Source organism: Elephas maximus, chromosome 21 (assembly GCF_024166365.1).
Source record: "Elephas maximus indicus isolate mEleMax1 chromosome 21, mEleMax1 primary haplotype, whole genome shotgun sequence".
NCBI classification, from domain to species: Eukaryota; Metazoa; Chordata; class Mammalia; order Proboscidea; family Elephantidae; genus Elephas; species Elephas maximus.
In genome coordinates, this window is record NC_064839.1 from 51,440,689 (window position 1) to 51,468,250 (window position 27,562).

General features: G+C 50.4%; 2 protein-coding genes across 7 annotated transcripts in view; one reads left to right on the forward strand and one right to left on the reverse strand.

Moving 5' to 3' along the window:
- GSE1 (Gse1 coiled-coil protein) overlaps nucleotides 1-16,258 on the forward strand; it is a 446,848-nt gene extending 430,590 nt beyond the window's left edge. For 4 of the 5 annotated variants that reach the window (XM_049864408.1, XM_049864409.1, XM_049864412.1 and 1 more), the window contains 9 exons: nucleotides 559-886; nucleotides 3,028-3,617; nucleotides 4,524-4,636; nucleotides 4,724-4,994; nucleotides 6,572-6,685; nucleotides 7,445-7,798; nucleotides 9,305-9,586; nucleotides 11,623-11,726; nucleotides 12,448-16,257. In XM_049864408.1, coding sequence (XP_049720365.1) covers nucleotides 559-886; nucleotides 3,028-3,617; nucleotides 4,524-4,636; nucleotides 4,724-4,994; nucleotides 6,572-6,685; nucleotides 7,445-7,798; nucleotides 9,305-9,586; nucleotides 11,623-11,726; nucleotides 12,448-12,582 — 2,291 coding nt within the window. In that variant the 3' untranslated portion in view covers nucleotides 12,583-16,257. Of the gene's footprint in view, nucleotides 1-558; nucleotides 887-3,027; nucleotides 3,618-4,523; nucleotides 4,637-4,723; nucleotides 4,995-6,571; nucleotides 6,686-7,444; nucleotides 7,799-9,304; nucleotides 9,587-11,622; nucleotides 11,727-12,447 lie in introns of all 5 variants that reach the window. The other variant, XM_049864410.1, reaches the window with a different exon arrangement.
- Nucleotides 886-27,281, reverse strand: GINS2 (GINS complex subunit 2). 2 transcript variants are annotated; one of them, XR_007514679.1, is made up of 6 exons: nucleotides 27,038-27,281; nucleotides 26,000-26,114; nucleotides 20,758-20,857; nucleotides 17,924-18,050; nucleotides 17,532-17,718; nucleotides 886-2,503 (listed from the first exon to the last, which is right to left on the reverse strand). XR_007514679.1 is itself a non-coding variant. In XM_049864414.1 (5 exons), exons 1-5 carry the CDS (start codon nucleotides 27,125-27,127, stop codon nucleotides 17,593-17,595), a joined length of 558 nt encoding a protein of 185 aa, XP_049720371.1. In that variant the 5' UTR covers nucleotides 27,128-27,280; the 3' UTR covers nucleotides 16,381-17,592. The 2 variants fall into 2 exon arrangements, 1 of the variants encoding a protein (XP_049720371.1); XM_049864414.1 differs by lacking the exon at nucleotides 886-2,503 and having other exon boundaries at nucleotides 16,381-17,718; nucleotides 27,038-27,280.
- Between the last annotated feature and the right edge of the window lie 281 nt (nucleotides 27,282-27,562).

The window sequence follows — 27,562 nt, forward strand, 5'->3', positions numbered from 1 at the left end:
GTGGTGAGCGGGCAGGGGCGGTGACCAGCTGGCGAGGTTGGCAGTGTCTGGGGACTGGCTCTCCTAGAAGGCCCCAATCTGCGTTTGCCGTTCCCACAGTGCATACATTCCTGCCAGGGCCGGCATCACTAAACAGTCGAGGTGAGTGTGGGTCACCATAGTGTATACCACACCGGTGCACAAGTAGTGCCCCTTGAGAGCAGAGAACAATATGTGGTGAAAAAATTGGGAGTGACAAGCTTTGAGGTTTGTTTTTGACGTAATTTACTTCATCGTACATCCTTAACTTTCAGCAATGGTTGTGTTTAGCGGCCAGCTTACACAATTCCTGAGAGTTTCCGTCTGCTCATGTAAGCAGTGCGAGCTGGCTCTGGCTCTTGGTGGGCCCGAGGCCCTTGGCTAGGCAGGACGTGCTTCCTGAACATGTCCATAGGCCCTTTGCTAAGGGTCCGGTCCTGGCCAGGGGAAGACCCTCCTGCAGCGCACTTGCTGCTCTGGGTGGTTGACAGGGGCAGGCACTGGGCCTCGTGCGTTGGGTGATGGTGTTTTCCCCCACAGAGAAGCTCAAGGAGGCCGGCCTGCAGGCGCCCAAGCCCGTGCCACATCCCTTGCACCCGACGCCTGCCCCACACCCCGGCGTGCCCGGCCTCATCTCCAGCCACGGCGTCTTCCAGGCACTGCCCGGCAGCAGCGCAGCCGCAGCACTGCTCATTCAGCGCACCAACGAGGAGGAGAAGTGGCTGGCGCGACAGCGGCGGCTACGGCAGGAGAAGGAGGACCGGCAGTCGCAGGTGTCAGAGTTCCGGCAGCAGGTGCTGGAGCAGCACCTGGACATGGGCCGCCCCCCGATGCCAGCGGAGGTAGAGCACCGGCCTGAGAGCACCAGGTGAGGCTGGATGTGGGCGTCGAGTGCTGGCAGCATCTACTGAGCACCTGCTGTTTGCCTAGTGTCCTGCTGTGTTCTTGCCTGAGTCACTTCTTTTCGCCTTCTTGTTATAACCCCGCTTTGCTGATGAGGAAGCTGAGACTCTGAGAGGGAAACGAGGCAGCTAAGCCCAGGCCCCAGTGGGCTGCCCAAAGAACATGAGGAAGGAGCTTTCTGTTCCGATCGGTATCTGTCCTTCCCAGGCTTCGCAGCCTGGACTTTTTAAATTTTTAATGGCAGCAGGGCTTCCTTTTGTTCTTATTGAAATAAAAAGTTAGCTTTATTGTTTTTATAACGAAAATATACCCATTTCTCAAACCCCGTGATAAAAGACTCCCTGGGAGGCCCTCTTTTCCATCTTGAAGCTCTTGGCTGCCTTGGGCCAAGAACAGCAGCCCGGGCAGCTCTGGCCTGGGGCTTACCCACTCCTCCAGGCCTCCTGTGAATAGGGTGGCCTAAGACCCACAGCAGGGGGGCTGGCTGGGGACTCAGGGACCACAACCCCTCTCTGGGCCTCAGTTTCCCCATCTTTGCACACCAGGGACAAGCAGAAAGGTTCCTAAGCTCCTTTCCCACTCAATGCCCAGTGGTGCTACCCAGGACAGCAAATACTAGGCACTCTGGTTCACAAAGTCCTCGTGTGTGGGTCCCTCCTCTCCTCCCGTGTTCTCACAGGTCTGTGCTGGGGGGCGGCACCTAGCCCCTCCAGGCAGCTGCCCTGACTGCCAGTGGTCTGGGAGTCGCGACGGGAGTAGCTTAGCTTCTGTCTGGGTTTAGTCCAGTCTGCTGGGTGAGGCTACCCCTGCCCTTCAGAGTCCTCACCCAGGGAAGCAGAGACTGGTCCTTGGCGGGTGCCCTCCTCTGCCTGTAACCTGCACAGCCTCAGCGGGCCAGGTGCTACCAGGAGGCAAGGTGTCTGCTGGAGCTCCAGTACTCATCACGGGAACATGAACTCCGCATTACGACAGGCGGTCCTTGTGCTCTGAGCTAGAAAACCACTGAACGCTCAGCTCCGGTGCATGAAATATTTATTCTGCTAACAGGTTTTATTCCTTTGCTGTTTACTTAAGAACCAACATTTTCTTGATATGGTCCCCTTTTGTACTCTGCTGACCCTGAGGTGCAATGGGCATTGGGTTTCTCAGCTTTGTGGCCTGTGGTCAAACGATGCTCCCCGGCCAGGTGGGGAGAGGGCCCTGGGGCCTGGCCGCTGCCTGTAGCCTCTGCCCCTCTGTCCCTCAGGCCTTGCCCCAGACTACTTGGGCCAAATGTACGTGCGTGCTCCTTAAAAATAAACTTTGGGAAAACAGTAACCCAAACAGTCTTTTGTGAGTTGGGGCTTATTTTAGGTGCACTGAGGGAACAAGCCATTAGTACGATGTTGGGCAAACTTGCTGTGGAGTGGGGTGGTTCCTGGTGCAAGAGGGTTCTTTCCTTGGACTGTCTTCTGTGTGGACCCAGCTGTTTGCTGCCTGGAACACTGGAAGCTGGGCTACAGCGAGGAGCCTCTGGGGCACTGCTGATCTGGCCAGGGCCACTGGGGGTCAGCAACGGCAGCCTTGCTCTCTTGTTGCTCTCCTGAAAGGAAAAGGGGGTGGGGACTAGTAGCACCTTTAAGGAGGCTGGCCCACCCCCATTATTTGCCAATCACTTGGTACATCTAGAGGTGGGTGCCACGCAGACCCTGTCTTCCACATGAGCCACATACTCTGCTGTGGGCTACGGTGAGGGTCTGTCCTTAGGAGACCCCGGAGAGGTTTGGAAGGCAGAGTAGAGTGAGCATGGTAAGGGCGTGATGGAGAAATAGAACAGGAGGTTGGGTCAGATCATACCTAGGCAGCTAGGACAGGCCATGACCCTCCACTGAGCCTCTGCATCTCTCTGAAAAGTGGGTCTTTAGACACGTGCCTCACATGTTTGAAGAGGAAACAGAGGGGTGTGTAACTCGGTGTCAGATGGAGCCCAGCTGCGTCATCGTCCCTGCGCTTCAGTCGAGGGGCTTAGAGAAGGCATCTCCATCCCCTTGCAGTTCTGGCTCTCTGGCCTCCCCTTCCAGGTGGGGCCCTCAGGCGAGTCTGATGGCATCGTATGTTCACTTCCAGGCCCGGGCCAAACCGTCATGAGCCAGGCAGCCGAGACCCCTCGCAGCACTTTGGTGGGCCCCCACCCCTCATCTCGCCCAAGCCTCAGCACCACACAGTGCCCACAGCCCTCTGGAACCCCGTGTCCCTGATGGACAACACTCTGGAGCCCCGGCGAGCCCCTGATAGCCACCCTCTGCACAGCCACCCAGGCTCATTGGAGCCCAGCCGCCAGGCTGCCGTGCCGCTGGTGAAGGTAGAGCGAGTCTACTGCCCGGAGAAGGCTGAGGAGGGGCCCCGGAAGCGAGAGGCTGCCTCCCTGGACAAGTTCCAGCCGCCGCCACGGGAGGCAGGGAGCCTGGAACACCCGGCCTTCCCGCACGGGCCTGGGCCCTTCCTTGCCGAGCTCGAGAAGTCTACCCAGATCCTCCTGGGCCAGCAGCGGGCCTCCCTCAGCCAGGCTGCCCCCTTTGGGGAGCTGGGCGGGCGGCCCCCAGCACAGCGAGGCCCCGACCCAGCCTACATCTATGACGAGTTCCTGCAGCAGCGCCGCAGGCTGGTGAGCAAGCTGGACCTGGAGGAGCGCAAGCGGCGCGAGGCCCAGGAGAAAGGTCAGTGCCTGCCCCGAGTGCTTTCCTCAGGGGTGGGGGTGAGCAGGGCAGAGGCCGGGCGGGTACCAGGCTCCCTGCCTCTGGCGCCAGGTAGTCAGCAAGCCCCAGGTAGTGAATTCACTACCTGACATCTGGGTTGGGCAGACTGCCTGTGGCCCCTGCTGCCATACACGCTGACCCAAAAAGCCAAATCAAAGCTGTTTGTGAAGACGCTCCTACAGACATGCCCGATTAATAAGTGATGAGCACAGGCTAATAAGATGGCTTTAAGTATTAATCGGATAGTGTGACAGGGCTGCCATAAACTGCAGGCCGAGGGGGGCAACAGCAGGCATTGCCCAGGACGGGGCCAGGCACTCTTTCCATTCTGATGCAACCAGCAGCTCCTTGGGTTTCCCTGGATGAGGGCAGAGAGAGGAGGGTGTAGACCCCTAGCAGAGACTGGGGCTGGGGGGAGAGTCAAGGCCTCAGATCAGTGGTCTTTGCTCTGGCTGGTCTCAAGGCTCTAGGGCCTGATCGAGTGCTGAGTACAGCCCAGAAGCTGGAGGCTGAGCCCCAGGTTGTGGGTCTAGGCTGAGTTGGGGGCCTTGAAGAGGGACTCCACTGCTGTCCTTTGTGGGGGGGTGGGCCTGCTTTGTGTCTTTGGGAGGATGGGACCAGTATAAGCCTGGCCTGCCCTGGGTGGGGACCCAGCGGCTCCTCAGGAGGGAGTATGCACAGGTGATGACTGGCCTCCGTCCCTGCCTGCCACCCCTGGGAAGCCCAGGACTACTGGGACCAGTGCAGATGTCTGCCTGGTGGGGTGGGTGCTCCCATGTCTCAGGGGAGTCCCACTCACATGCACCTCCAGCAGGGGCACTGGAGAACTGATGCTCCCAGCCTGAGCAAACCCATTTCCGCTACCAGGGTACTACTACGACCTGGATGACTCCTACGACGAGAGCGACGAGGAGGAGGTCAGGGCCCACCTCCGCTGCGTCGCCGAGCAGCCGCCCCTGAAGCTGGACACATCCTCTGAGGTCTGCGTCCCCATGGTGCTCATGGGTAGGACAGGGGCGGGGGCAGGCGCCTGCATTCACACTGACTTGTGCTCTCTCCCAATCTAGAAGCTAGAGTTTTTGCAACTTTTTGGCTTGACCACCCAACAGCAGAAGGAGGAGCTGCTGACGCAGAAGCGGCGGAAACGGCGGCGGATGCTGCGGGAGAGGAGCCCGTCGCCCCCAACAGTCCAGAGCAAGCGGCAGACCCCCTCCCCGCGCCTGGTGCTGTCCACCCGCTACAGCCCCGACGAGATGAACAGCAGCCCCAACTTTGAGGAGAAGAAGAAGTTCCTGACCATCTTCAACCTGACACACATCAGTGCCGAGAGGAGGAAAGGTGAGGCCTGGGCCCCACGGGGTCGCTGGGTGGCACAGGCAGGCTCTTGAGATATGCTCGGCTAGGGATGTCTCCAGCCTCCCCATGGTCCATCCACCGTGCCCACGTCTCCACCTTCTTGTCTCTCTGCATCGCCTGCCTCTGGGCCCACGTTCTCTTGGTCCACGCGTGTAGGCACAGCTGTGCTTCCTGCATTGCCTCTGCGTGGTCTCAGTCATTCCTTTTGCTGGGACTGGCTCTTTTTTGCCGTCAGTGAGAATGCGTCCTCAAAATCATCCCGGGAGCCCATGCTGTAGTTGCCATACGCACAGCAGAGACCTGCTTGTCCTGTCTGTGATGCTCGTACAGGCGGGCGACGCTCTTGTCGCTGTCAGACAGACAGCGCTTCTGAGAAGGTGAGGTCTTTGAGCAGAGGTTCAGTGCCTTCTGGCTCGGGACACTCCAAGCTGGAGTGGTAGCGGGCTTCCCCTCACTGCACTGCTGACATGGCGACTGTGTCCCATGTTCTGTGGCAGGAAGTCTTAGGGCCTGTGATCTGGTGGCCTGCAGCCCCCAGGCAGAGCCAGCTCACACCGAGTGGGTGACTGGCCCTGCATCCACACACATTGTGCCATGGACCTTGGCTTAGGGGTAAACTTGACTCCACTCTTCTCTCTGTCTGTCCTTTTCCCTCAACCACCCATTTGCATGAGCTCCCCTCTCATACCTGCTTCCTTCTCTGGAAGAAAACCAGCAGGTAGCAGAGAGTGCTGAAGGGTCATTTAGTGGCTTTGTTTCATGATTGGGGTGTAGAAGAGTACTTTTTATGTTTAGCCAGTAAGCTGGAATTTTCTCTTTCCCTTTAAGGAGTAAAAACCAGTTGCCATGGAGTTGACTTCAACTCATAGTAACCCCAAGTGTGTCAGAGTAGAGCTATGCTCCGTAGTGTTTTCTATGGCTGAGTTTTTGGAGATAGATCACCAGGCCTTTCTTCTGAGGTGCCTATAGGTGGACTCAATCCTCCAACCTTACAGCTAGCAGTTGAGTGCCTTAACTGTTGGCTCCACCCGCAGACTCCCTTAAAGTAGTGACATGTTTGTCACCAGTGCAAATCTCTAGGCGTGGGCAGTTTTGTTTTTGTCTGGCTTGATTTCTGGAGGACATCACAGGTGATGCGGATACAGGTAGCCCTGACACAGGCACGGCAGGTATCTTCCTCCTCAGTGAGGGGGTGGTTGTCATGAGGGGTGAGAAGGTACACACACGTGGCTGTACTTCCTGACCCTGGTCGTTCCTTGTGCTGGGACTGACTCTCCTTTCTTCAACAAGAATGCGTCCTCAGAAGCCCTTAGGTGCCCATGGCCGTAGTAGCTATACAGCAGCAATTTGGGGACTCGGCTATAGCACTGCACGGTGAAGGCTGAGAGGAGTCAGGACTCACTTTAAAGTGAAGGCTCCTCCTGACTGCAGACCTGGTAGCTCTTGCCTCTTGTTGGTCTCACGGTCTTGCCCTGTTAGTCGCAGCCGGGCTGGGACCTGACCCCTTTCCCCCAGAGTGGCACCTTGGCCTTGTTAATCCCGGGCTGCTTTCCTCACAGACACAGAGAGGCTTGTTGAAATGCTCCATGCCATGAAGCAGAAGACGCTGTCGGCCGCAGTGGCAGGCGCACTGACACACGCTCCGAGGGACAGTCCTGCTGCCTCCCTGAGCGGTAAGGCGCGGGGCGGGACACAGCCCCATTGGCCACCGCCCCGGGATGCCCGCAGGGCTGCCGGGGCAAGTGGCATTCCAGGCTCTGGTCCTGGTGGCTATGTCTTCATCTTGGACCTGCCTTCTGGAGACCGTGTTTCTCTGCACCCCATTCACGTGATGTGTGGTTTCCTGCAGTGTGAAGACTCTCCTTCGGGCTCAGAGTTAGGAGTCCCAGCTTCCCGGGTGTGGAGGCCTTGTGATCCATCCCAGCAGCCCACAGCACTCTGCCTGGAAGCCTCCATCTAGGCCACTGCTCTCCTGTCTTCCCTCCATGGCACTCTCTCCCTGCGTCTTTGCCTTTCCGAACCTCTCCAGCACTTGCCTCTGCCATCTCTCACCATGCTTACCCCGTTTGTGCCTCTCCACTTCCTGAGTGGACCAGGGAGTCTGTTGTTCGACCCTTCTTCGCTCCTCATGGGTCTTCTTTCTGTTAGACTCTTAACTTCCTACCTCTGCGGTGGCCTGAACTCAACAACTTGCTTCTTCCTTCAGATCCTCTTCTTCTTGACACCTTCCTGAGGCGCCTTTCAAGGGTGGACTTGTTCCTAACCATGCTGTGTCTTCAGACCATAAAAATGTTCGCTGACCTGTAATTAACCATCCCCCGAATCTTTGGCTTCACTAGGTCTCTCCTCTGGTGGTCAGTGTCCATGTGATGGACACTTGGCATGTGAACTTGCAGTTCTTAACCTTTTCCCTCACTTTCTGTCTCTAAAAGAACCAGCCACGCAGCAGACCTCCCTGGACACAGACAAGCCTGGCAGCATTGCTGCATCCCTGTCTGACGTCCCGAAGGCCGTGGAGCCTGTGAGACCTGAACCACTCCGGTCCCAGGAGCCAGCTCCTGCCTGCGGCGAGAAAACCAGACTGGGCGAGGTGCCTGGGGGCAAGAAGGGCCTGAGCCTGCTGCACTGCATCCGGGGCCCCGCACCCAAGGACATACCCGTGCCACTTTCGCACAGCATTAACGGCAAGAGCAAGCCCTGGGAGCCCTTCCTAGCTGAGGAGTTCGCGCACCAGTTCCATGAGTCGGTGCTGCAGTCCACCCAGAAGGCCTTGCAGAAACACAAAGGTAACTTGCTACTCCTGGCTCAGCCCTGCTGCCACACACTCTAGAGCGCCAGCCATCCCATGACTGTGGCTGCACCTCCGGGTGCCCATCACAAGGCTTCTCAGGCCCCCGTATGCTCCAGTTATATAGATGAGTCACTATAGAGGAAGCCCTGACTGGTAGGTTTGGTGGAGCCTGAGGGTCTAACAGCTCCCAGGTGATAGCAATGCTGTCTGCGGACCCCAGAACATTTGGCAAAAAAGCCATCTGCATGAGTAGAACCACCTGGTTTTAGTAAGGCCACAAAGTGAGGCCTTGCTGCATAGACCACCATGCGCTCTGTGGGTGGTACTTTCCCAGCACCCCCACAGGGTGGACCACACGTGCACTCTGGTCACAGATCAGTCAGCTCCCGCCAGAGCCTCTGTGATCATCCCCTCAGAGACTCAGGTGGGAAGTGTTGTTTTATTCCCACTGAGTCAAAAGCTAAGGTTGATTAGAAAAGAATCCTTAACAGTTGAATAACTATTGAGCATGGTAAATTTCTGTGCACTCTAATCGCCAGAAGAAATAATTTAGTTTTGCCAAAACCATTTTTAAGTTTATTACTAAAACCAAGCCAAACCTGTTGCCATCAAGTTAATTCCAACTCATAGCAACCCTATAGGACATAGTAGAACTGCCCCATGGGATTTCTAAGGAGCAGACTTTGGTGAGCAGCCAAGCTCTTAACCACTGCACCACCAGGGCTCCTTTTATTACTAGAAGGCGTAAAAAGCATTTTTTTAAATATACGTATGACAGTGATTTAAAAAAAAATGGGGAGGGGGTGCATTCTAGGGTTTTTGTCATGAATGTACTTGGAAGAATGCAATAGAAACATTTTGAACAGATGGAAACGGTCTCTCCTCCTAAGGATGGAGCGTTTTCCTTCCCGTGGTCTCTAAAGGAGAAGCTACAGTGGCATTGAGATCCTTGTAGAAACTCAGGGGTACTTGGTCGTGCTGCTTGCCAACACCATCTCCCCGAGGCTCCTTAGAGGCTTTGTCAACTTGTCTTACCTTTTCTACTTCATCTGTTTCCTAACATCATCCTTGACCATTTGGTCAGGAGTTTAAAGATAGAAAAGGCTGGGTCGTCCCTGCCCTGCCTGTTTGAACTGTACCCACTGTGTGAGGGCAGCAGCTTTCTGGTCTGCCATGGGGCTGCAGCTGAGATAGGCAGACCCTCTGTCTTTATGGGCAGACCTGTTCACGCAGGTCACTGCCCGAGCCAACACCTGGTGGAAGGAAAACACCTGAATACCTGTGTGCCACACTGCACATGTTATGATACAGTGTTATGATTGGAGTATAGGTGTGCCGACTCAACACCCCAGACTTGCTGGGCGTCTATGTCTGTGAGGATACTGCACAGGGCTGGCCTGCCGGAGACCTGCAGCCACAGGAACTTGTCACCAAGGGACAGGGCAAGCCCATTCTCTCCTGCAGGCACCAAGGACTGAGCCTGGTTCCCCCCTTCCCATAGGGCACACGGCTGTGCTGTCGGCAGAGCAGAACCACAAGGTGGACACGTCTGTCCACTACAACATTCCTGAGCTGCAGTCCTCCAGCCGGCTCCCCCGGCCCCAGCACAACGGCCAGCAGGAGCCCCCGCCAGGGAGGAAGGGCCCCATCGCCCAGGAGATGGACCAGGACGCAGAGGACGATGACGACGAGGAAGATGGAGAAGAGGAGGACGAGGAAGGCCCCAAGCGGAAGTGGCAAGGGATTGAGGCCATTTTTGAAGCCTACCAGGAACACATAGAAGGTAAAAATGGGGGCAGGGAGGTGGAAAATGAAAGAAAGCTTAATAGACCAATTAATGTAGGATTTTGTTGCCAACCTTGGGAACTGTTTCAAACTGACAGTACCAGAGCCTAGATGTCCCGAACAGCCAGATAACAAACACCAGAAGGTTTTGTCCAAATGAGACGCAGCTTTGTTCAGAGATGTTCAGCCTAGTTCAAGAGCTGTCCCCAGGCTTGCAACTGGCCAGGCTTCCTTGTCACAGAGGAAACCAGAGGCTATTCTCACGGGGATGTAAGTGCCATGACCCCTGCTCCCCATCCTAATTCAGCCAGCCCTGAGCCCTACCTGGTGTAAGCACAGGGTCTTGGAGAATGAGCTAAGCCCCCACCAGAGTCGGCCTGGCTGCTGCCTGAGCCTATGTGCCATGACTCCGAGAATCCCAGCAAGGCCAGTGACTCCCTTGCTCAGCACTGAGCCAGCACTTTGCCAGGGGAGGCAGGCCCTTGTCAAAACCTGAATACTTTATTCTTGGCAGAGGTTCAGTCTTCCCCAGGTGAAAGGCAAACCATGCGTTGGTCTTTAATGGACACACATCCATCTTCTACGGGTTTGTGGTTTTTGGTGCCCTGTTTGGAAAATTCTTCCCTAGCCCAAGGTCATCCAGTATTTCCTTCAAGTTCTGCTTTTCTTGTTACGCATAGCATTCAGTGTGTAGAGTAAGGTAGAGAGCTAATTTTCATTTTCCCCGCACAGATAACCCTTCATCCTGGTGGTTTCTGGAGGGGTCGCCTTCCCCTGGGGTTCACTCTGATGCAGCACCTTCACATGTGCTGAGGATGGTCTTGGGGCAGCTTCTGTGCCCTGCTACCCTGTCCTCGTCAGCCTTGGCCCTGGGTTTCCCACAGGAATTCTGAGACCACCTTTTAAGTTTCACCGAGACTTTTCAGATGCAACAAACTTACAGATTTGATGTTCTTATTGCTGATGTCATAAAACTATTAAATCATTTTTGCTGGTTTTTTCCGTAAGTTTTATTAGATTTAGGTTTCGCTTAGTTTTTTTGTGACTGTGATCTTTTTCTCCATTACATTTTTTAATTGGTTGTATTTTTTTATTACAGAAATGCTTTTTCCTATATGTTGATCTTATATCCACCAACCTTGCTGAACTCTCTGTGTTCCAGTGGTTTATGTATGGATTCTCTTACTCCCTGTAGTAATCATATAATCAGACTGTGGCTGTTGGTGTGCTCCAGTGCGTAGTTGAGGTCACTGTTCATTTTGAGTGCTTTCCAACCTAGGGGGCTCATCTTCCAGCACTATTGGCTGATTTTTGAAAGTAGACCACCAGGCCTCTCTTCCTGGTCTGTCTTAGTCTGGAAGCTCCACTGAAACCTGTCTACCTGGGAGACCTTGCTGGTATTTGAAATACCAGTGACATAGCTTCCAGCAACATACAAATTACCCCAGTACGACAAACCGACAGCTGGTAGTTATAGGTGGTACTAGACTCCAATTTATTGTACTTTTACTTCATGATCAAGGTGGTTCTGGCCTCTCTACGTTTGGTCAGGTAGCCTGTTTTTTTCCTAGGATTTTGCCATTCTCGACTGCCGGCGGCTATGGCCTCTTTTATCCCTAATACTTACTGCTCCTGTGCCTTTGCCCTTTTTTCTTGGTGGGGTTATGGTTTTACTGAACTCCTACCTCCCTCATGTTTTCACTTTTTTTCCCTTCTCTAAGTTTACTCTGGCCTTTATCCAGCAGCTTAAACTGAAACCCTATCCCTTATTTTTAATCTTTCTTTTTGAAAGAATGCATTTTAAGGCCATACGTTCACCCTGAATGACTTCATTTGAATCCCTTAAGTTGCCATTTGATTCCAGACCCTTTGTCCTTACTCCGAGGGGCTGAACGTAATCAGTTGGTGCCTTGTACAGTGCCCGGTGTGAAGGTGGAGCACTGTGGTGTACTGCTGCCTGCACTAGGGACAGGCCGCTGGGTGAGAGTGGGACTCTGCTGTGCGCTGAGGCAATCACACCTCTTGTCTTTTCAGAGCAAAATCTGGAGCGGCATGTGCTGCAGACACAGTGCCGGCGGCTGGAGGCCCAGCACTACAGCCTCAGCCTGACGGCGGAGCAGCTCTCCCACAGCATGGTGGTGAGTCAAGTCGGCTGCGACACCGGATCCCGGGGCTGCTTCCTTCCGGCACACAGCTCAGTACAAGTTTTGAAGGGGAAACCCTGCTCTTCAGAAATCAAAACTTGTAGTCAAAAATAAGAGTCAGTTGATGACTCAAGGGTTTAGTTAGCTAAGGAGGGAGATGTCTTAAATTTGTAGAATATTGACCCTGGAAGGGTAAAGCTGCTATTTATATGTCCCTTTTGGGGAATTACTTACTGCCTATGTCCAGCCACTCCTAGGAGGAAGGAGATTTTGAGAAAGAAAGCTCTTCAGGCAAAGTACCTCATGCCAGCTTTCAGCTGGGCTCAGCAAGTTTTCCAGCTAACAGCAAATAAACCCCTTAGGCTTCCTCCAGCGTGCAGGGGGCAGGCCTCAAACCAGGTCTCCACCATTCCGGAAGCAGCACGTTTTATAGCATCATTGGGACTAACTTTTTAAGAACCCTGGGCTCAAGCTGAGGCTGTGAATGGACAGTGGTTCTAAGAGAGGGCAGGTATTTTGAGAATCCAAGACTCTGAGAAAACCAAACTGCTCCAAAGGCTCCTGCCAGCACACTCCACTGGGAGATGGCATTTTCACTCAGTGTGTTGAGGGTGTATCTGTCAGCACAGCACCTGGTCCATCCATGCCGCTCATATTTCCTTAGAGTGTGAAATGAGTTTGTTTTGACTTCGTTTCTCTCTTTCTTTCCCTGCAGGAGTTAAGGAGCCAGAAACAGAAGATTGTTTCAGAAAGGGAGCGACTCCAGGCAGAACTGGACCACTTACGGAAGTGCCTTGCGTTGCCTGCGATGCATTGGCCTAGGGGTTACTTTAAGGGATATCCTAGGTGACGGTTTCCCTTGCACTAGGCCGAACCTATAGTATAGAAATATCTATTTTATTACCTTGAATATTTAATATTTTTCACTGGGAGGTTTGAAGCTTAATGAGAATGTGCCATGCATGAAGCAAAGGATTCCAGACTCCAGAGAAAAAAAGAGCTCACCTGACTTCCATGCAACTGAATCACCTTTGTAATTCAGCACGCAGCCAATGTAGGAAGCCCATAGGTTTTTTCCTTAAAGGCGGTTTTATTCTTTTTTCCCCCACATCATTTTTAATCTGAAAATGAAGGCTCCATTACCAACACTAAAAGCTTACCACTTACAGCCCCCTGGGTGTATGTAATCGGGCCACAGCAATGGTGTTCCTTGTGGCACTAGGTTACTCTGCCTAAAGAACTAGGTTTGCTCTTGCTGTGATGAGGGGCTAGATGGCATCGCTCCCAGGAGTGAGGCTTCCTCCAGCTGAAAAGAAGGTTGGGTGCGTCGTAAGTAAAGGGCTTATTTGTTTGAGTTACTTTTCTGCAAAGTTTTCTTGCAAGCATGAGATCCTAGGAGCATACAAATCAACAGTACTTACAGACTCACCCAGAGGCTGTGCACGGGAAAAGCTCTGCCCTAAAAGTAAAGGGAAGCAACAGACTGAAGGTACCTTTTTGTTACTCCACGGGGGGAAATGTACAGAGCTTTATGTCTACATATAGCCACACCCACCAAATTGTTGCTGCCGTGGGTGATGTTTTCATACAAACGTAAATTTTGAAAGAAAAGTCAAAGGTGCTTCGGCCTTGTACTGTGTATATATATATTAAAAAAAAGTTTTGTATGTTTTTATTACTTTAATTATTGTTATAAAAGGCCTGCCATTTTTAATATGTGGTTTGGGAAATTTTTGTTTGTTTGTTTTCCTGTTTGGGGGTTTTGTTTTTTGTTTTTCTGGGCAAAAGGGAAAAAAAAAACCTTGCTTTTAGTGTTTGTACTGCTGCTGGTCAGGACATTGAAGTGTTTTTAAAATTAAAGAAGAAAAGTAAAAGAGCTTACCACTGGCGCCTATGCGATCACTTCATTTTTAATTTGATTTGCACCAGGAAACCATGTAGAAAGCCATGCGTACTTCATACCTCCTTCCCTCACTCCCTCTCTGCCTCCCCTGGCATTTGGACAGCGAGTCGCTATGAAGTGAGAAGGGGATAGCCTGTGGTGGGAACATGTCAGTCCTCGAGTGCGTGCATGCGCTAGCGGCACACACAATGTGAGGCTTTTGTTAACCTTCCGCAGGTGAGCGCTTCCTGAGATCTGATTCTAGATGTCTCACAGCAGTCTGAGAGCAGGTGCAAAGGAGGAACTTTAGAGGCTTCATTTTAGATGCAAAGCTTCATAAGAGCTTAAAGTAGAGTGAACGATTTCTGAGCTGACCCTCTCCTCCTTTTGAACTTACTGTGACAGGCACAACGTAGAACAGGGGTCACTGTGCCCGGGAGAAGCAGCGGGAAGAATTCTGTCCTGGCTGTTGCTCATCCAGGCAGTGTGTCATCTAACCGAGGGCAAGGCCAGTGGCTGGCTGGGAGGAAGAGGAGGTGGCATGAGCCTCCCAGAGGCAGGGCCCCCTTGGTCATGGGTCAGGTGAAGGGCTGTCTGACCTTTGCGGGGGTTACTCCCTGTGCTCCATGGTGGAGCCCTCAGCCCAGACCTCTGCTGTGCAGAACAGCTTGCTGGCAGATGGAATTGTGTTGCTTTATCTGTTCCCACACAGTTTGCTTTGTATGTCTGCCAAGAATCTTCCAGTTATTAGCAAACTCAGACAAAAAGTGCCGCCAGTATTATCAGCAGTCAGCGAGCACCCTCCTTTCTACAGCTCTGACTTGAAGAGCGTTACGGCTGTGCTGGGGCTGCCTCCCCTGCAGAGACATTGAGAGATGAAAGTGTCCCACAGGTGGGGACAGGTGTTTAGAGTGAGCGGTACTGCCAACAACCAGGGCAAAATATCCCTGAATTTCCCTGTTTAAAATCTGCTTGCTGTTGCTAGTCTGAAGGCGTAAGAGTCACATCTTGGCAGTTCACTCTCAGCTCTCCTCCTGTATCACAGGATATGTCTGGATGCTTTTGGTACTCAGCTTTGGTAATGGCCTTGGCCGGAGTAAAGGGGAAAGCAGATAAAATGACTTCAGAGAAAAGCACAGCCCCATCCCTTTGACCATCTAAGGGGAGCTCACGGCATGTGGGATAAAGGGATTGGCCATATCCAGAAAAGTCTCTTGCCCCGAGGGCAGCTATGTCAATGAACTAGTGATAACTGCGTTTTCCTCCTTCTGAAATCACATCTTTATCCTGCCTTTGAGCTTCTCTATCAGCCTGCCTCGCCATCCTCCCACTTACCTGGGGAATGCTCTCGGTATTCTTGTGCTCTAGAAATACTGACAATCAGAATAGAAACATAACCCAGGAAAGCCGCATGCACAGACTAAGAAAAACACAAGAAAGTGGCTCTTGGAAATAAAAGGGCACCACCGCTAACACACAGTACCCTTCCAGTGATTAGCTTCACAATCTGAAAACACTCGATTACTATTCGATGATTCTAGAGAATGAGAACACAGTTACGTCTATTTTCAATTTGTGTTTAACAAAAATAGACAAATATGCAATCTCTGAAGCTTTTCATTGTTCAGCTATTTTGCATGGACAGGTCAGAAATATACCACATTTGCTCTAAGACTGATTACGCAACGTTTGTGTCAGTATTTGCGTGAGGACCTCAGTCTGGAAGTGTCTTCCTAGATTATCTGGAAGAGACCATTTGTCCTCTAAACTCGTGACATCTTCTAATGCTACGTCACCTGGTTCCACATTTAATCATATTACTAAAAACAAAGCTTTCCCCCAAACTTGGTGCTACACAACCTGACAATTTGAAAACAAGCTGTTTTTCTTTGTTTTATATATCTGGAGACAAACTAAAATATCACGATCCTAACGTATTGTCTCACATAAGTGACCAGGGTGGGAGTTTCAACACTTTTATTCTACATTCTAACCTTAAAGGAAATAACACTTAATTGGCATTTAGCACTCTCAAATATTATAATACCTTTAAGGAAATCCAGAGAGTATTAAAAGGAGGCCACTCCTACGGTAGAAAATAATTACAATACCGGAAATCACAAATGTGTAGGTGGAATGGTGTTTCCCTCCAGTAGCTCGAGATGCTGCCAACCCCAGACGTTGGGCTGAACTTCACAACAGGCAGCCCCTTCCCTGACCCGTGTGATTTAAGGGCAAAAAAAGTTACAAGGACCCACCATAAGATGGGGACAGTCAGCACAGCCGGGTCTGGTACTCTGAAGTGTGTATTAGCCACTTAGCAGCAACCAAGCTATGACTCTTCCTCCTTGCAGTAGCCTGTCCCCAAACTCTGATCCAGTGCTGAAGACACTCCCTCCCTCTGCATCGGCCTGCTGAGGACCGAGCTGAGCGGTGTGTTTCCCTGTATGTACCCCGTGCTTACCTGCTAGACCAGTAAAACCAGTACCTGGGAGGGAGGAGGAATGTGCCTCGACCACACTGGGGGCAGTTTAGATGCTGTGAAATTAAACCTGTTCTAAGTGTACTTGTTTGAATTCATTGTATTGTAATATTATTTGTTGAATGTAGTAATTAGGTATTTATGAATATATTGCTGTAATTTCTGACAACATCCAAAAAAAAATAAAATCTTCCTAAATCATTGTTAAGAGGAAAATCTTTTTTATATTATAATAAAATGAGAGCCAGGGGAGCTCAGAACAACTGACAGAGCCTATAGCTTAGCCAGAGTTATGAGAAAAGGGTGAAGGACATGCGCTAAGAGACACAGGACAGCTGACTCCCACGACCACAAGGAAGAGTCCCAGATTAAATCTAAAAGATTCTTAGTCCCAGGAAGACAAATGAACCATCCACCTTCAGTCATAGGGTCCTGTCTACCATGTCCTAATCCTTCAGTGTCTAACTTTTGGGGGCTCAGACAATAACTAAGAGCTGCTTGTTGCAAGGACGTCCAGGTAGCAATTTAAAACAGAAAATAGCGCTCAAGTAATTTCCAGTAGGTTTGGACTTAAACACAACAGGACAGAGGCCAGGTTGCTCACACACACACATTCTGCACAAAGCCTTTGAGGCCATGCACCACTGCCTTTGACAGCCAGGTTCTACAGTGTCAAGGTAGTGTCATTTCTGAAGATCCTAGCGGTTTCAAAGTGCTAAGGCTTTAAATTCATCAAGAGCAAAGTAAAAGGTCCACCTTGCCTTCTCAGCACTGTCTTAAGTGCCACTCTCCTGCTCGGTAACATCTCCTCTCAAGAAACAACACACTACACCACAAACAGAAGTAGCCAAGAGAACAGAGGCCCACCTATGTCTGGGTTATCATGTCATCTTAACCACGAGGTCCCCGTCTCTCACTTGGTAGTTACACAGGATGGAAATCCCCCAGTCAGGTTTGGGTTGATCCATTTTTATTATGTGTCGGGGCACAGCTTATCAAATACAGCTCCACGTCAGTAGCCATGCCATCTGCCAGCTTTCTCTGTAAGCAACCTCAGTAGATTCTAAATTCAGCCTGAGGTCAGGATCCAGGAGAAAAGAAAGTCCTAAACCGTAACATCTGTGTATCTTTTAAAAGCACCACTCACAGACATGGCACGCTCAGCCACATGTGGCCATTGTGTGCAAAAATAAAAAAGCTCCCTACCACCCCCGCCCCCGCCCCCCACTGCCACCAGAAAGAAAAGATGGCTTCTAGAGAGAGATGTGGGACTGAAGAATGTTCCAGGCAGCCAAGTTTGGTAGACAAACCACAACCCTGCAGCTTCTAACAGCGTTGCAAACCCACTGCATCTCTGCATATTTTTATACATTAAGAACTATTTCTAGACATCCAGAACTATGAGTACCTCTCCATCATTTCCGGAAGCACTCACATGGCACCCAGCAGCCCACCAGCCACCGGCTACACAGCCTTTACTGATCGGAGGCCTTGCTCTAGAAGTCCTGGGACTGGGTGCTGTCCAGGGGCTGGAGGCTGGTGCGGAGCTTGTACATGTAGTTGAGCGCCTGAGTGAGGAAAGCCCCACTGGTGCTGATCTCCATGGAGGTCAGGTTGTCCAGCTAGAACACAAGAAAGAGGTACTACTCATTAAAAATAAAGAACCAATGACTTTTTTAAAAAAGATGTAAAACATACAGCCATTTGTTTCTTATAAACATCTTAAAAAAAGCAAAAGGCTGCTTGCTGCATAGCCAGGCGGGCAGGCCAGCATGTGACAGTCGCCTCACGGCAGGCCCACACGGAGGGGACAGCACTGCTTCCTACCTTGGCGTGTGCCTCCTGCTGCCTCACAAAGCTGTCAGCAGAGACCCGGAGTTTCGCCATCCGAGTGTCCCACGTGTCCTTGATCAGGGTGCGGATCTCGTCTGCTTTAGGGATGTTGTCTGAAGCGCTAAAGGCAGCAAAAGGTGAAACTGATAAAACAGTAAACCAGAGCAACAGAAGTGGCTTAAGAAATGCTATGTGGATTCAGGTGAAAGATGCAAGCTGTTCTAGACTCAGAAAATCTGTCTTCCTTTGTTCTCAATTTTAAAATGTAAGGATTTCTGGTAGTTAGTTGAGCTTGGCGCCAAGGAAACTCCACCGTGCTCCCTCCACACAGAGCTCTTTTGCCTCATGCAAGCTGGCCCACTGCAGGCTGCTGTACAAGGACTCCTGTCTGTCTACCTGAGACCGTATGCTGGAAAACAAGCTCCATGCTGGATACCCGCTGGCTCAGGATAACCAAGTGCACTGCACCGTGTAACCGCCATCAAGAAGGAACATGTCGGGCTGGCTCAGAGGTAATGGCTTCGATGGCTCATTGTCTATGGAACGTTGAACAGATCACTATGCCCTGACGGTAATCCAAGGGCTCACAATTCGGGGGAGGGGGTTAACGACAGCTCAGAGCTGACCAAGTCTCTCCTGCAGGCACCCTGAAGGGCAGATGTCACCCACTCCACAGATCAAACTGCCAGTGAGCACCAACTGAGCACACCTGCCCAGAGCGGAGCTCTGAGTACAAATCTGAGCCAAAGTTGGCAAGGGGCAAGCACTCAGCCTCCTCGTGAGGATTGCTTTAAACTGACCTCTGGAGGAAAAGATAGACCAGAATCCCTCTAATACGAAGCAGAAACACTGTCCACCACTGGGCATTCTGGGATAAGCTAGACATTATCTAGTATGATGTTTATCCAGTGAGTTTTATTTATGAATCTAATCCGAGTCCTGCATGGCAGGTTAAAGAACAAAGGGACACCAGGTCCTTGTCAGTTGGACTGCAGAACAAAGGCAGAATTAGGTCCCTTAGCCAGCTGAATTATAAAAAAGGTTTGTGCTAGAAGCTGTGTACATTATATACGCACTGTCAGTGCGGTTCCAAAAACCAGGTTTTTATGCAAAAGTCAGCATTATGTAAAAATGGAGGATGACCACATAGATCACAAAATGGAGGATGACTACATTACATAACTGCCAAGTTATATCATTACGTAACTGCCAAACCACTGAGAATCATGGCCCAGCCAAGTTGACACATAACCTTAACCATCGCAGCAAGTATTACTCTCACCTCACACCTCAGTGTTCATTACTGCCAGATGTATGTAATTAATGTGCAAAATAGTCAAACAGATTTTTTACTATTGTCATAAATGTGAAATACCAGATAACAAGACAGTCAGTTAAGTGAGAGTAGATATATATTAAACACTGACAACTAAAACTGACCAGGCCGGTACCCTCTCGCCTGGAAAACAGCAACCACTTCTGATCTAGTCTGCTGCTCCAGAGCCACTCCTTCCCAGCCCATCCTCACTGCCCCCGCAGGCCCTCTGGCGACACACCCTGCTTCAAACGTCACCTGCAGATGGAGAGGCCTCGGCACCCAGCACTCCCTCACACATTCTTCACGTACCAAAGCCCCCATGCCCTTCCACACTGCAGCACCTGTGGGCACCAGTCCCATGCCCCCCTTTTACCCACCTAGAGAAGCTTTCCTCCTCCGAGCCAGGGCTCCAAAGGAGCCACCTCTGAGCCCTTCACTGATACTACCAGGCCTGACACACTCTGAAGAGCACTGTCACTCTGGTAAACATGCTCACATGGAACTTGAGCCCATGAGAACATCTAGGTCATGGAGTGCTTAGTACACTGTTGGTACCCTGGCTTTATGGAGTGAATGGATAAGCTAAAGCCTCTCACCAACTTAAGGGCAAGTGCGTGCTCTGTACCCAAATTTCCCCGTGAAATTCACCAGTGCCATTCAGTGGTCCCCAGCCTGCGTGCTGCTCGACAGCAGGCAGTAGGGAGCTCCCAAACTTGTCCTAGTTCTGCTCTTAAGCACATGAACAGCTGCTCAGGGAGCTTCACCAGCTTGACATTTTGCACAGTACATTCTAAGTGCCAATCAAAATTGTCCACCCCTGCCTGCCCCTCCAGAGTCCGTTCATTCATTCAACAAGCACAGGAGCCGCAGGCACATGCTAGGTGTAGGGACAGAGCCACATACAAGACAAGGTCGCTGCCCATTTAGGGGTTGTGAGAGGGGGGTGAAGGAGGCAGACGTCGGGCTATGCCAGACTTACAGCACCAGGTCAAGGGAAAGCCTCTGAGCACTGTCAGCAGGGCTACTCTAGCTGTAACTAGGATGAAATAGGAGCTGAACCAGAGATGGCATTAGATGCAAACAAGTAAAGAGACTGTACAATAGTGTGTTGTTGCCACCAGTGGGCTTTCCTTTTTGCTAAAGGTCAGAGGCCAACCTGGCCCTCTGGCCTTTCCTATGAGAGGCACAGAACACAAACCTACAAAAGAAAAAGGGACAGCAGTGTAGGAAATAAAACAGAGAATTTAAAAAAAAGGCTACTACCGGAGGTGGCAACAGTGGCTCACTCTGGGGCCCGGTGTCAGGTGACAGCAGTTAGAATGTGAAGAGCCAAGGGATTTACTGGGTCGGGGAAAGGACAAGGAAAATGAGAGGGAGCAAAGACAACGACTCGGGACTGCTGGAGCCTGAAGTCAGTGGATGCCCCTTGCGTCAACAAGGAGCAAGGGGCAAGGCGGAAAGTCCCGAGTTCATTCTCACCTGTGAGTCCTAAGAGCCAAGAGGCACTTACTGATTTAACAGGAGTTTGGTGAGTTCCATGTAGTAAGGGCTAGGCATCGGGGTAAAAGTTTCCTCCTTCCGCTCATGATCCCTCATCTTCTCCAACTTCTCTGAAATTTAGAAGTGAACACATTTTACCATCACTACAGCCAAAATATTGTTTAAACCCTCCCAAGTTAACAAGTACGTGTATTACCCATTTGATCAACTAATAAATTCACGGGAAATAAAACCTTTTTGGAATAACACTAGCATGATTAACTAGATGGTCGAGGTCTATTTCCTTGAAAATTTCTCTCAGAGAAGGTAAATTGTTGTTGTTGCTTTGGCCTGCAGAATAAATTGCTGAAAAGAGTATGTCAGAGCCAGAAGTTCTTTTCCTAGGGAAGGAGTGAAGTGTTTTACCTGTCATGCAAGAAGTGATGAAAGTAACCAGTGACTAGAAAATTCATTTATTTATACTAAGCCTTGTTCAGAAGACAGCAAGACCCCTTCCCTACAGTTTACAGACAGTCCTGTCTGGGGCAGTATAACACAACATGCTGGCTTAAAGCCCAGCATCTGGCATGGAACAGCAGAGTCCAACTCTATCCATCATTGTCACCATCTTGCATATACCCTCAGCTCCCTGGCTCCCCTCTCTGTCCTACTGGCCAGAGAAAATCCCAACCCCAACTCTGGGCTACTGTCTCGCTGTGCATCACTGACCGCCAGCCTCCAGGGCCCTTGGTGCTATCCTGCAATCCCTATTAGGCTCCATGCTCTACTCACTATCTCACTTCCCTCTCCTACCCGATCATTTCACGCCTGCTCTCCCCACCCCACTGCCCCACTTTTTACTGATGTCTTGCTCCCTATTTCATGAGAAAAGAACAGTCAATGAGCATGTCCAGCTCCCACAGCTCTACAACCAGCCTTCTGGGGTGCACTGACCCCTCCTCTCTCACCTACACAGGAGCAGGACCCCAGCAACATGTCCTCCTCCTGAACAGCCATTTCCCCCATATTCCATCATTCTATCCACCATGCAGCCGTAGCTCCCATCTTAGAAAACCCTCTCTCAGCACCAATCCTTTCCAGCTACAATCCATTCTCATGCCCTGTACATCAACACCAAGCATTGTCTCCTCCATTAGCTCTCGAACCACTCAGATCATATTTATCCTGACCCTCTTAAACAGCTCTCCAGGCCAGTGACCTCCACGCCACCCCACCCAGTGGCCAGCTCTCAGTCTCTGCACTGGACAACTCGTCGTCCTCCTACTTGGAGTGTATGCATCACTCTCGTCTGGAACACATGCTCTCTCTGGTTCTCTCTGACCTCACCAGCTGCTCCCTCTCCGTCCCTTGCCAATTCCTCCTGCCTTCCTGACCTCTCACTGCAGTGCAGAGCTCAGTTCCCAGACGCCTTCTCCCTATCTCCCTACTAAACTCACATCTCAGGTGACCTCATCCTTCCTCAGGTCTTTCAATACCATCTATGTGCTCACAATAATGACTTCCAAATTTACATCCCCAGCTCAGCTCTCTGCCCTGAACAACTCCTGACTCAAATGTCCCACTGCCTACATTACTCCCACTTGGATAGTTGTTCAAACCCCAACTCTGATTTCCACTCCAGCCCACCATCTGCTCCTGCTGTCTTCCCCGTCACAGCAAACAGAGATTCCATTTCTTTCTGTAGCTCAGGCCAACAACCTTGGTGATTATCCTTAATGCTCCTCTCATCCCCATGGCCAATCCTTCAGCAATGCCAGCTGAGTCTTCTTTCAAAATACACCTAGACCCTAACCATTTCTGCCCACCTCCACCAACTGGTCCAAGATGCTCTTGGCTCCTTCCTGGATAACTCCCTAACCAAACCCCAACCTCTTCCCCCCATCTCCCACAACACACACATACAGAGGCCTTCTTACACAGCAGTGATTCTTTCAGTATTTTTTAAATCTAAATCAGATTATAAAACACTCCTGTTCAAATCCTCCAATGAATCAGAAAGACTGACAACACCAAACATTCGCCTAGACTCGGGGCAATGGGAACTCTAGTACATTTCTGGTGGAGTATAATAATTGCACAACCACTATGGAAGATTGTGTGGCAGTGTCTTACAAAGTTAAGCTTAGTCTACCACTCGACCAGGCAATTCTACCTCAATAGAGAAGTGACATATATCCACAAAAAGACCTGACAGGAATATTCACAGCAGTCTACAATAACCCCAAACTGAAAACAATTCGAAAGCCCACCAAGAGGAGAATGGGCAAACGAACTGGTATACGCACAGTGGAAACTACTCAGCAACAAACATGAACGGCCTAACGAGGTGTGCAACAACAGGAACGACTCTCAAAAACATTACATTGAAACACAGAAGTCAGGACACAAGAAATCACATACTAGATGATTCCATTCATTTAAACTCCAAGGCCAGGTTCCACTAATCTATGGGGTCAGAAGTTAGAAAGCTGGTGGCCCTTAGGCAGGGTATACTGACTCGAGAGAGGCACGAGAGAAGTCAGGGGTGACAGATATGTTCTATAGTGAAACCTGTGAGAGACAGAACTCGACATGACTGCCTTGTTTTTCCAGGTCTAGGAAGTTTTCCACCTTTGACAGGGTGCAGTCTTAATCACTTTTCTATCACTTTCCATTACTGGGAAGTATTTGTGTTTTCCTTCTCTGACAGGTCTCTACCTTACATATGTTCCTGCTTTCACAGGTTTTATTTTATATTTTTTCAGGTGATGTGTGTACACAATTGTGATGGGTATACCTGTCAAAACTCAAACTGAACACTTTGATATGTGCATTTTATTGTATGTAAATTATGCCCCAATTTTTAAAAACTAATGGCTTCCCATTTCATAGTAAGGGCCACTATCCTTACAATGCATTAAAAACAATCTACCACCAAAACCCCCACCCCAGATTGCTCTTCCCCCTCAGTTCCTTCTTGTCGTGCCTCAAACATCACCTTCCCAGACCACAAAAGAGCAACACTGTACCTCTTCAGAAAACCCTGGTGCCATAGTAGTTAAGAGCTACGGCTGCTAACCAAAGGGTCAGCAGTTCAAATCCACCAGGCGCTCCTTGGAAACTCTATGGGCCAGTTCTACTCTGTCCTAAAGGGTCGCTATGAGTCGGAATCAACTCAACGGCAGTGTGTTTGGTGGTTGGTTTTCCATGCCCTCTACCAAAACCCAAATCAGACCCATTGCCGTCGAGTCGATTCCAACTCATAGCAACCCTATAGGACAGAGCAGAACTGCCCCGTAGAGTTTCCAAGAAGCGCCTGGTGGATTCGAACTGCTGACCTTTTGGTTAGCAGCCATAGCTCTTAACCACTATGCTACCAGGGTTTCCATGCCCTCTACACACACCCCCAAATTAAGATCTCTGATATAATGAGCCTATCTTTGAGGTGAGAAAAAATTGCAAATGCTCAGGATAAAGCCTATCTGAATTTTTAAATGCATCATTTTCTTTTTTAAAAGCTTTAGTGAGATAGAATTCACAGAGCATGCAATTCACTCATGTCCCTAGGTGGCAGAAACAGTTAAGTGCTCAGCTACTAATCAAATGGTTGGTGCTTCAAACCCACGCAGAGATGCCTCAAAAGACAGGCCTGGAGATCTGCTTCTGAAAGGTCCCAGCCACTGAAAACCCTAGGAACCACAGCTCTACTGTGCACACATGGGGTCACCATGACTCAGAATCAGCTCAACAGCAACTAACAACAAAAATAGTGTATAGGTCAATGTTTTCTAGTATATTCAGAGGTGTGCAACCATCATCTCAATCAATTTTAGAGCATTTCATCACCCCAAAACGAAACTCCATTCCTTTTAGCCGTGACTCCTCCCCCCCAATTTCTCTATCCCACTCCCCCACCTCCACCGCACCCCCCGGCAACCACTAATCTGCTTTCTGTCTCTATGGATTTGCCTCATCTGGACATTTCATATAAATGGAAATCATTCCACATGTGGCCTCTTGTGTTTGGCTTCTTTTACTTAACATATTATTTTCAAGGTTCATGTATGTTCTGGCACACATCAGGATTTCACTTCTTTTTCCAGCCCAATAATATTTCATTGTATGGACAACTCATTACTTTCACACATTCTTTATAAAGCAATTTGATGCCTCTGCTCCTGAATGTGCTAGTCTATACTTATTAGGTGTCCCCGGGTGGCACAAACAGTTGAGCAATCGACTGCTAAAAGAAAGGCTGGTGATTCAAACCCACCCAGAGGAACCTCGGGAGAAAGGCCTGGCAATCTGCTTCCAAAAGGTCACAGCCCTTTTGGGACTCTGCCATGAGTCAGAATTGACTCGATGGCAACTAACAACAACCTACTTACTTAAAAAAAAAAAAAACCCCAAACTACTGCCCTGAGATAATCTTTAAAACTTAAACCAAAAATATCCCTGAGTCTTCTTAAAACCAAAAAATAGTTTAGCTCAACTAGTAAAGACTAAGGAGCATGGGTGGTACAGTGGTTACAGCACACTTGGCTGCTAACCAAAAGGTTGGCAGTTTGAACCGATCCAGTGGCTCCACGGGAGCAAAGACTTGACAATCTGTTCTCCTAAAGATTAAAAAAAATTAGAGCCTAGGAAACCCTGTGGGGCAGTTCTACTCTGTCCTATAGGGTCGCTGTGAATCACAATCGACTGGATGACAGTGTGTTTTTTTTTTGTTTAGTAAAGAATGTCTGCCTTGAGCACTGTGCTCTTTTAAGATCTATACATGGGATCAAATTGACAACAGCAACTCGGAAGATTAAATACGAACCTTAGGGGGCAATGAGTTTATGTCAGTCGGGAAGGAACAGCTCAGAAGAGGAGGGTGAGGATGGTTGGACAACTTGAAGAATGTAATCAATGTCACTTAATTATACATGTAGAATCTGTTGAATTGGTGTATGTTCTGCTGTGTATATTGTCAACAACAACAAAAATAAAATAAAACATTAAAACAAGTGTTTCTTCAAGGTCACGTAATATTTAAATTTTAAAGTAGCTGATATATCTAAAATCAAAATTTTACTTAAACTAAAACATGACATTCCTAACAGTGTTAAGCAGAGCCTACTAAGACATGAAATCTGGAGTTATTAACTTCAGCTGATCAGTGGATAATGGAGCAAAACCAAGAAGGAGGGAGCCCCTACACCTCCACCCATCAGGAGGGTGTCACCCCAAATCCGACCCCACCCACACTTGTGTGTCTACAGTCTGCTTACCTACATCCATCCATTCAGGAGGTATCAACCGACATTTCTGTCTTTGTTTCAGGTTAATTGCCAACCACAGAGGCACTTCCACTGGTAAACCAGGGTTAAAAGGCCCCAGGTCTCCCTGCCAAAGGTAAAACAAGCACCGGAAGATGAACAAGAACAAAAAGCACAACTGCACCTCATTGCTATCAAATAAGAGTAAAGACACTGTAGAAACTGAGGTCTCAATAATAAAAATCCAACTGTCATTGCAGACCCACAATAAGGTACCTTCCCATCCACCTTTAAGCACCTTTGAAACACCTGGGGTCCCCCTGTTTAAGAGTATTCTTGACCCCACCTGCTGTCTTTTACTGGGAGTGAGGCAAATGCTATCACCTGAGCCCTGGGTTTCCTAAACAGGCTGGATACATCATCCACCTGCTTTCACCTGTGAAGCACTTAGTGTAACTCTCTGCAGGATGTGGGCATTCAACACAGGCGAATTCTCTCCTTCCCATTCTATCTCTGTTGTTATTAGTAGCCTGGAGTCGATGGCGGCTCAGAGCGACCCCATGTGACAGTGTAGAACTGCCCCATAGAGTTTCCTAGGCTGTAATCTTTACAGGAGAAGGTCGTCAGGCCTTTCTTCCATGGAGCAGCTGGTAGGTTTGAACCGCCGACTTTTCGATTAACAGCCCAGTTAAGCGCCACCAGGGCTCTTTCTACCTCCGACCTCCAATTCCCAGGACACATCTATCAATCAGAACTTCGGTGTCCTCGGGAGCGGGGGGCACGGAGTCCCTCGTCCTCAGGCGCCCTGGGGACTCCCTAATTTAAAATGCAAAATCGATGTCTGATAAACGGGAACCGGATGAGCGAGGCCACAGAGCCCAGAAGCAGGGGGCAGGCAGAGTTCGTACCCCCTGCCGTCTCTTCCCGCCCTGGCCTCTCTACAGGGCTGTGCCCCCTCCCAGCCCGACGTCCAGAGCCAGGTCGCCTCTGGGGTCCTATCAGCCCGGCCGTCCCGGCCCGGCGCCCCGACCACTGCCCGTCAGCCCTTACCCCAATGAGGTAGATCTTGTCCAGGCTGAAGTTAGGGATAATGGTCACCAGCTCCTTCTCGGCCAGAAATTCCACCTCGGCCGCGTCCATGGTGGCGCTGGGCGACCCCGGGGTCAGGACGTCATTCGCGCCCCTCAGTGTCCCCGAAGAGGTGCCAGGGAAGCCGTTTCCCGCCACAGCGCGGGGCCCGCCCCCGGCCGGAAGAGGCCTCCGCAAGACCTATGGAAGCGCAGCTCTTTCCGTGGGGCTGTGGGAGGCGGAAACCGCCGTTGTTAGGAGCTCAGCGATTGGTGAGCCCGCTGCGGGCCGCCCCGCCCTTCCTGTGGGCGTCCCAGGATCACCGCACCTGAGCCCGCCCGGCGGCTGCACGAGTCCACACCCAGCCTGCGCGCACCTACGGCGTACGCACCCGGCCAGGAGGAAACGCATTTACTGGGCCAAGTTCAGAACCCGGCTTCGGGACACGGGGAGACGTGGACAGACTCGGCCCCAGTGGCGTGAGCCAAGGCTTGTTTCCCTTTACTT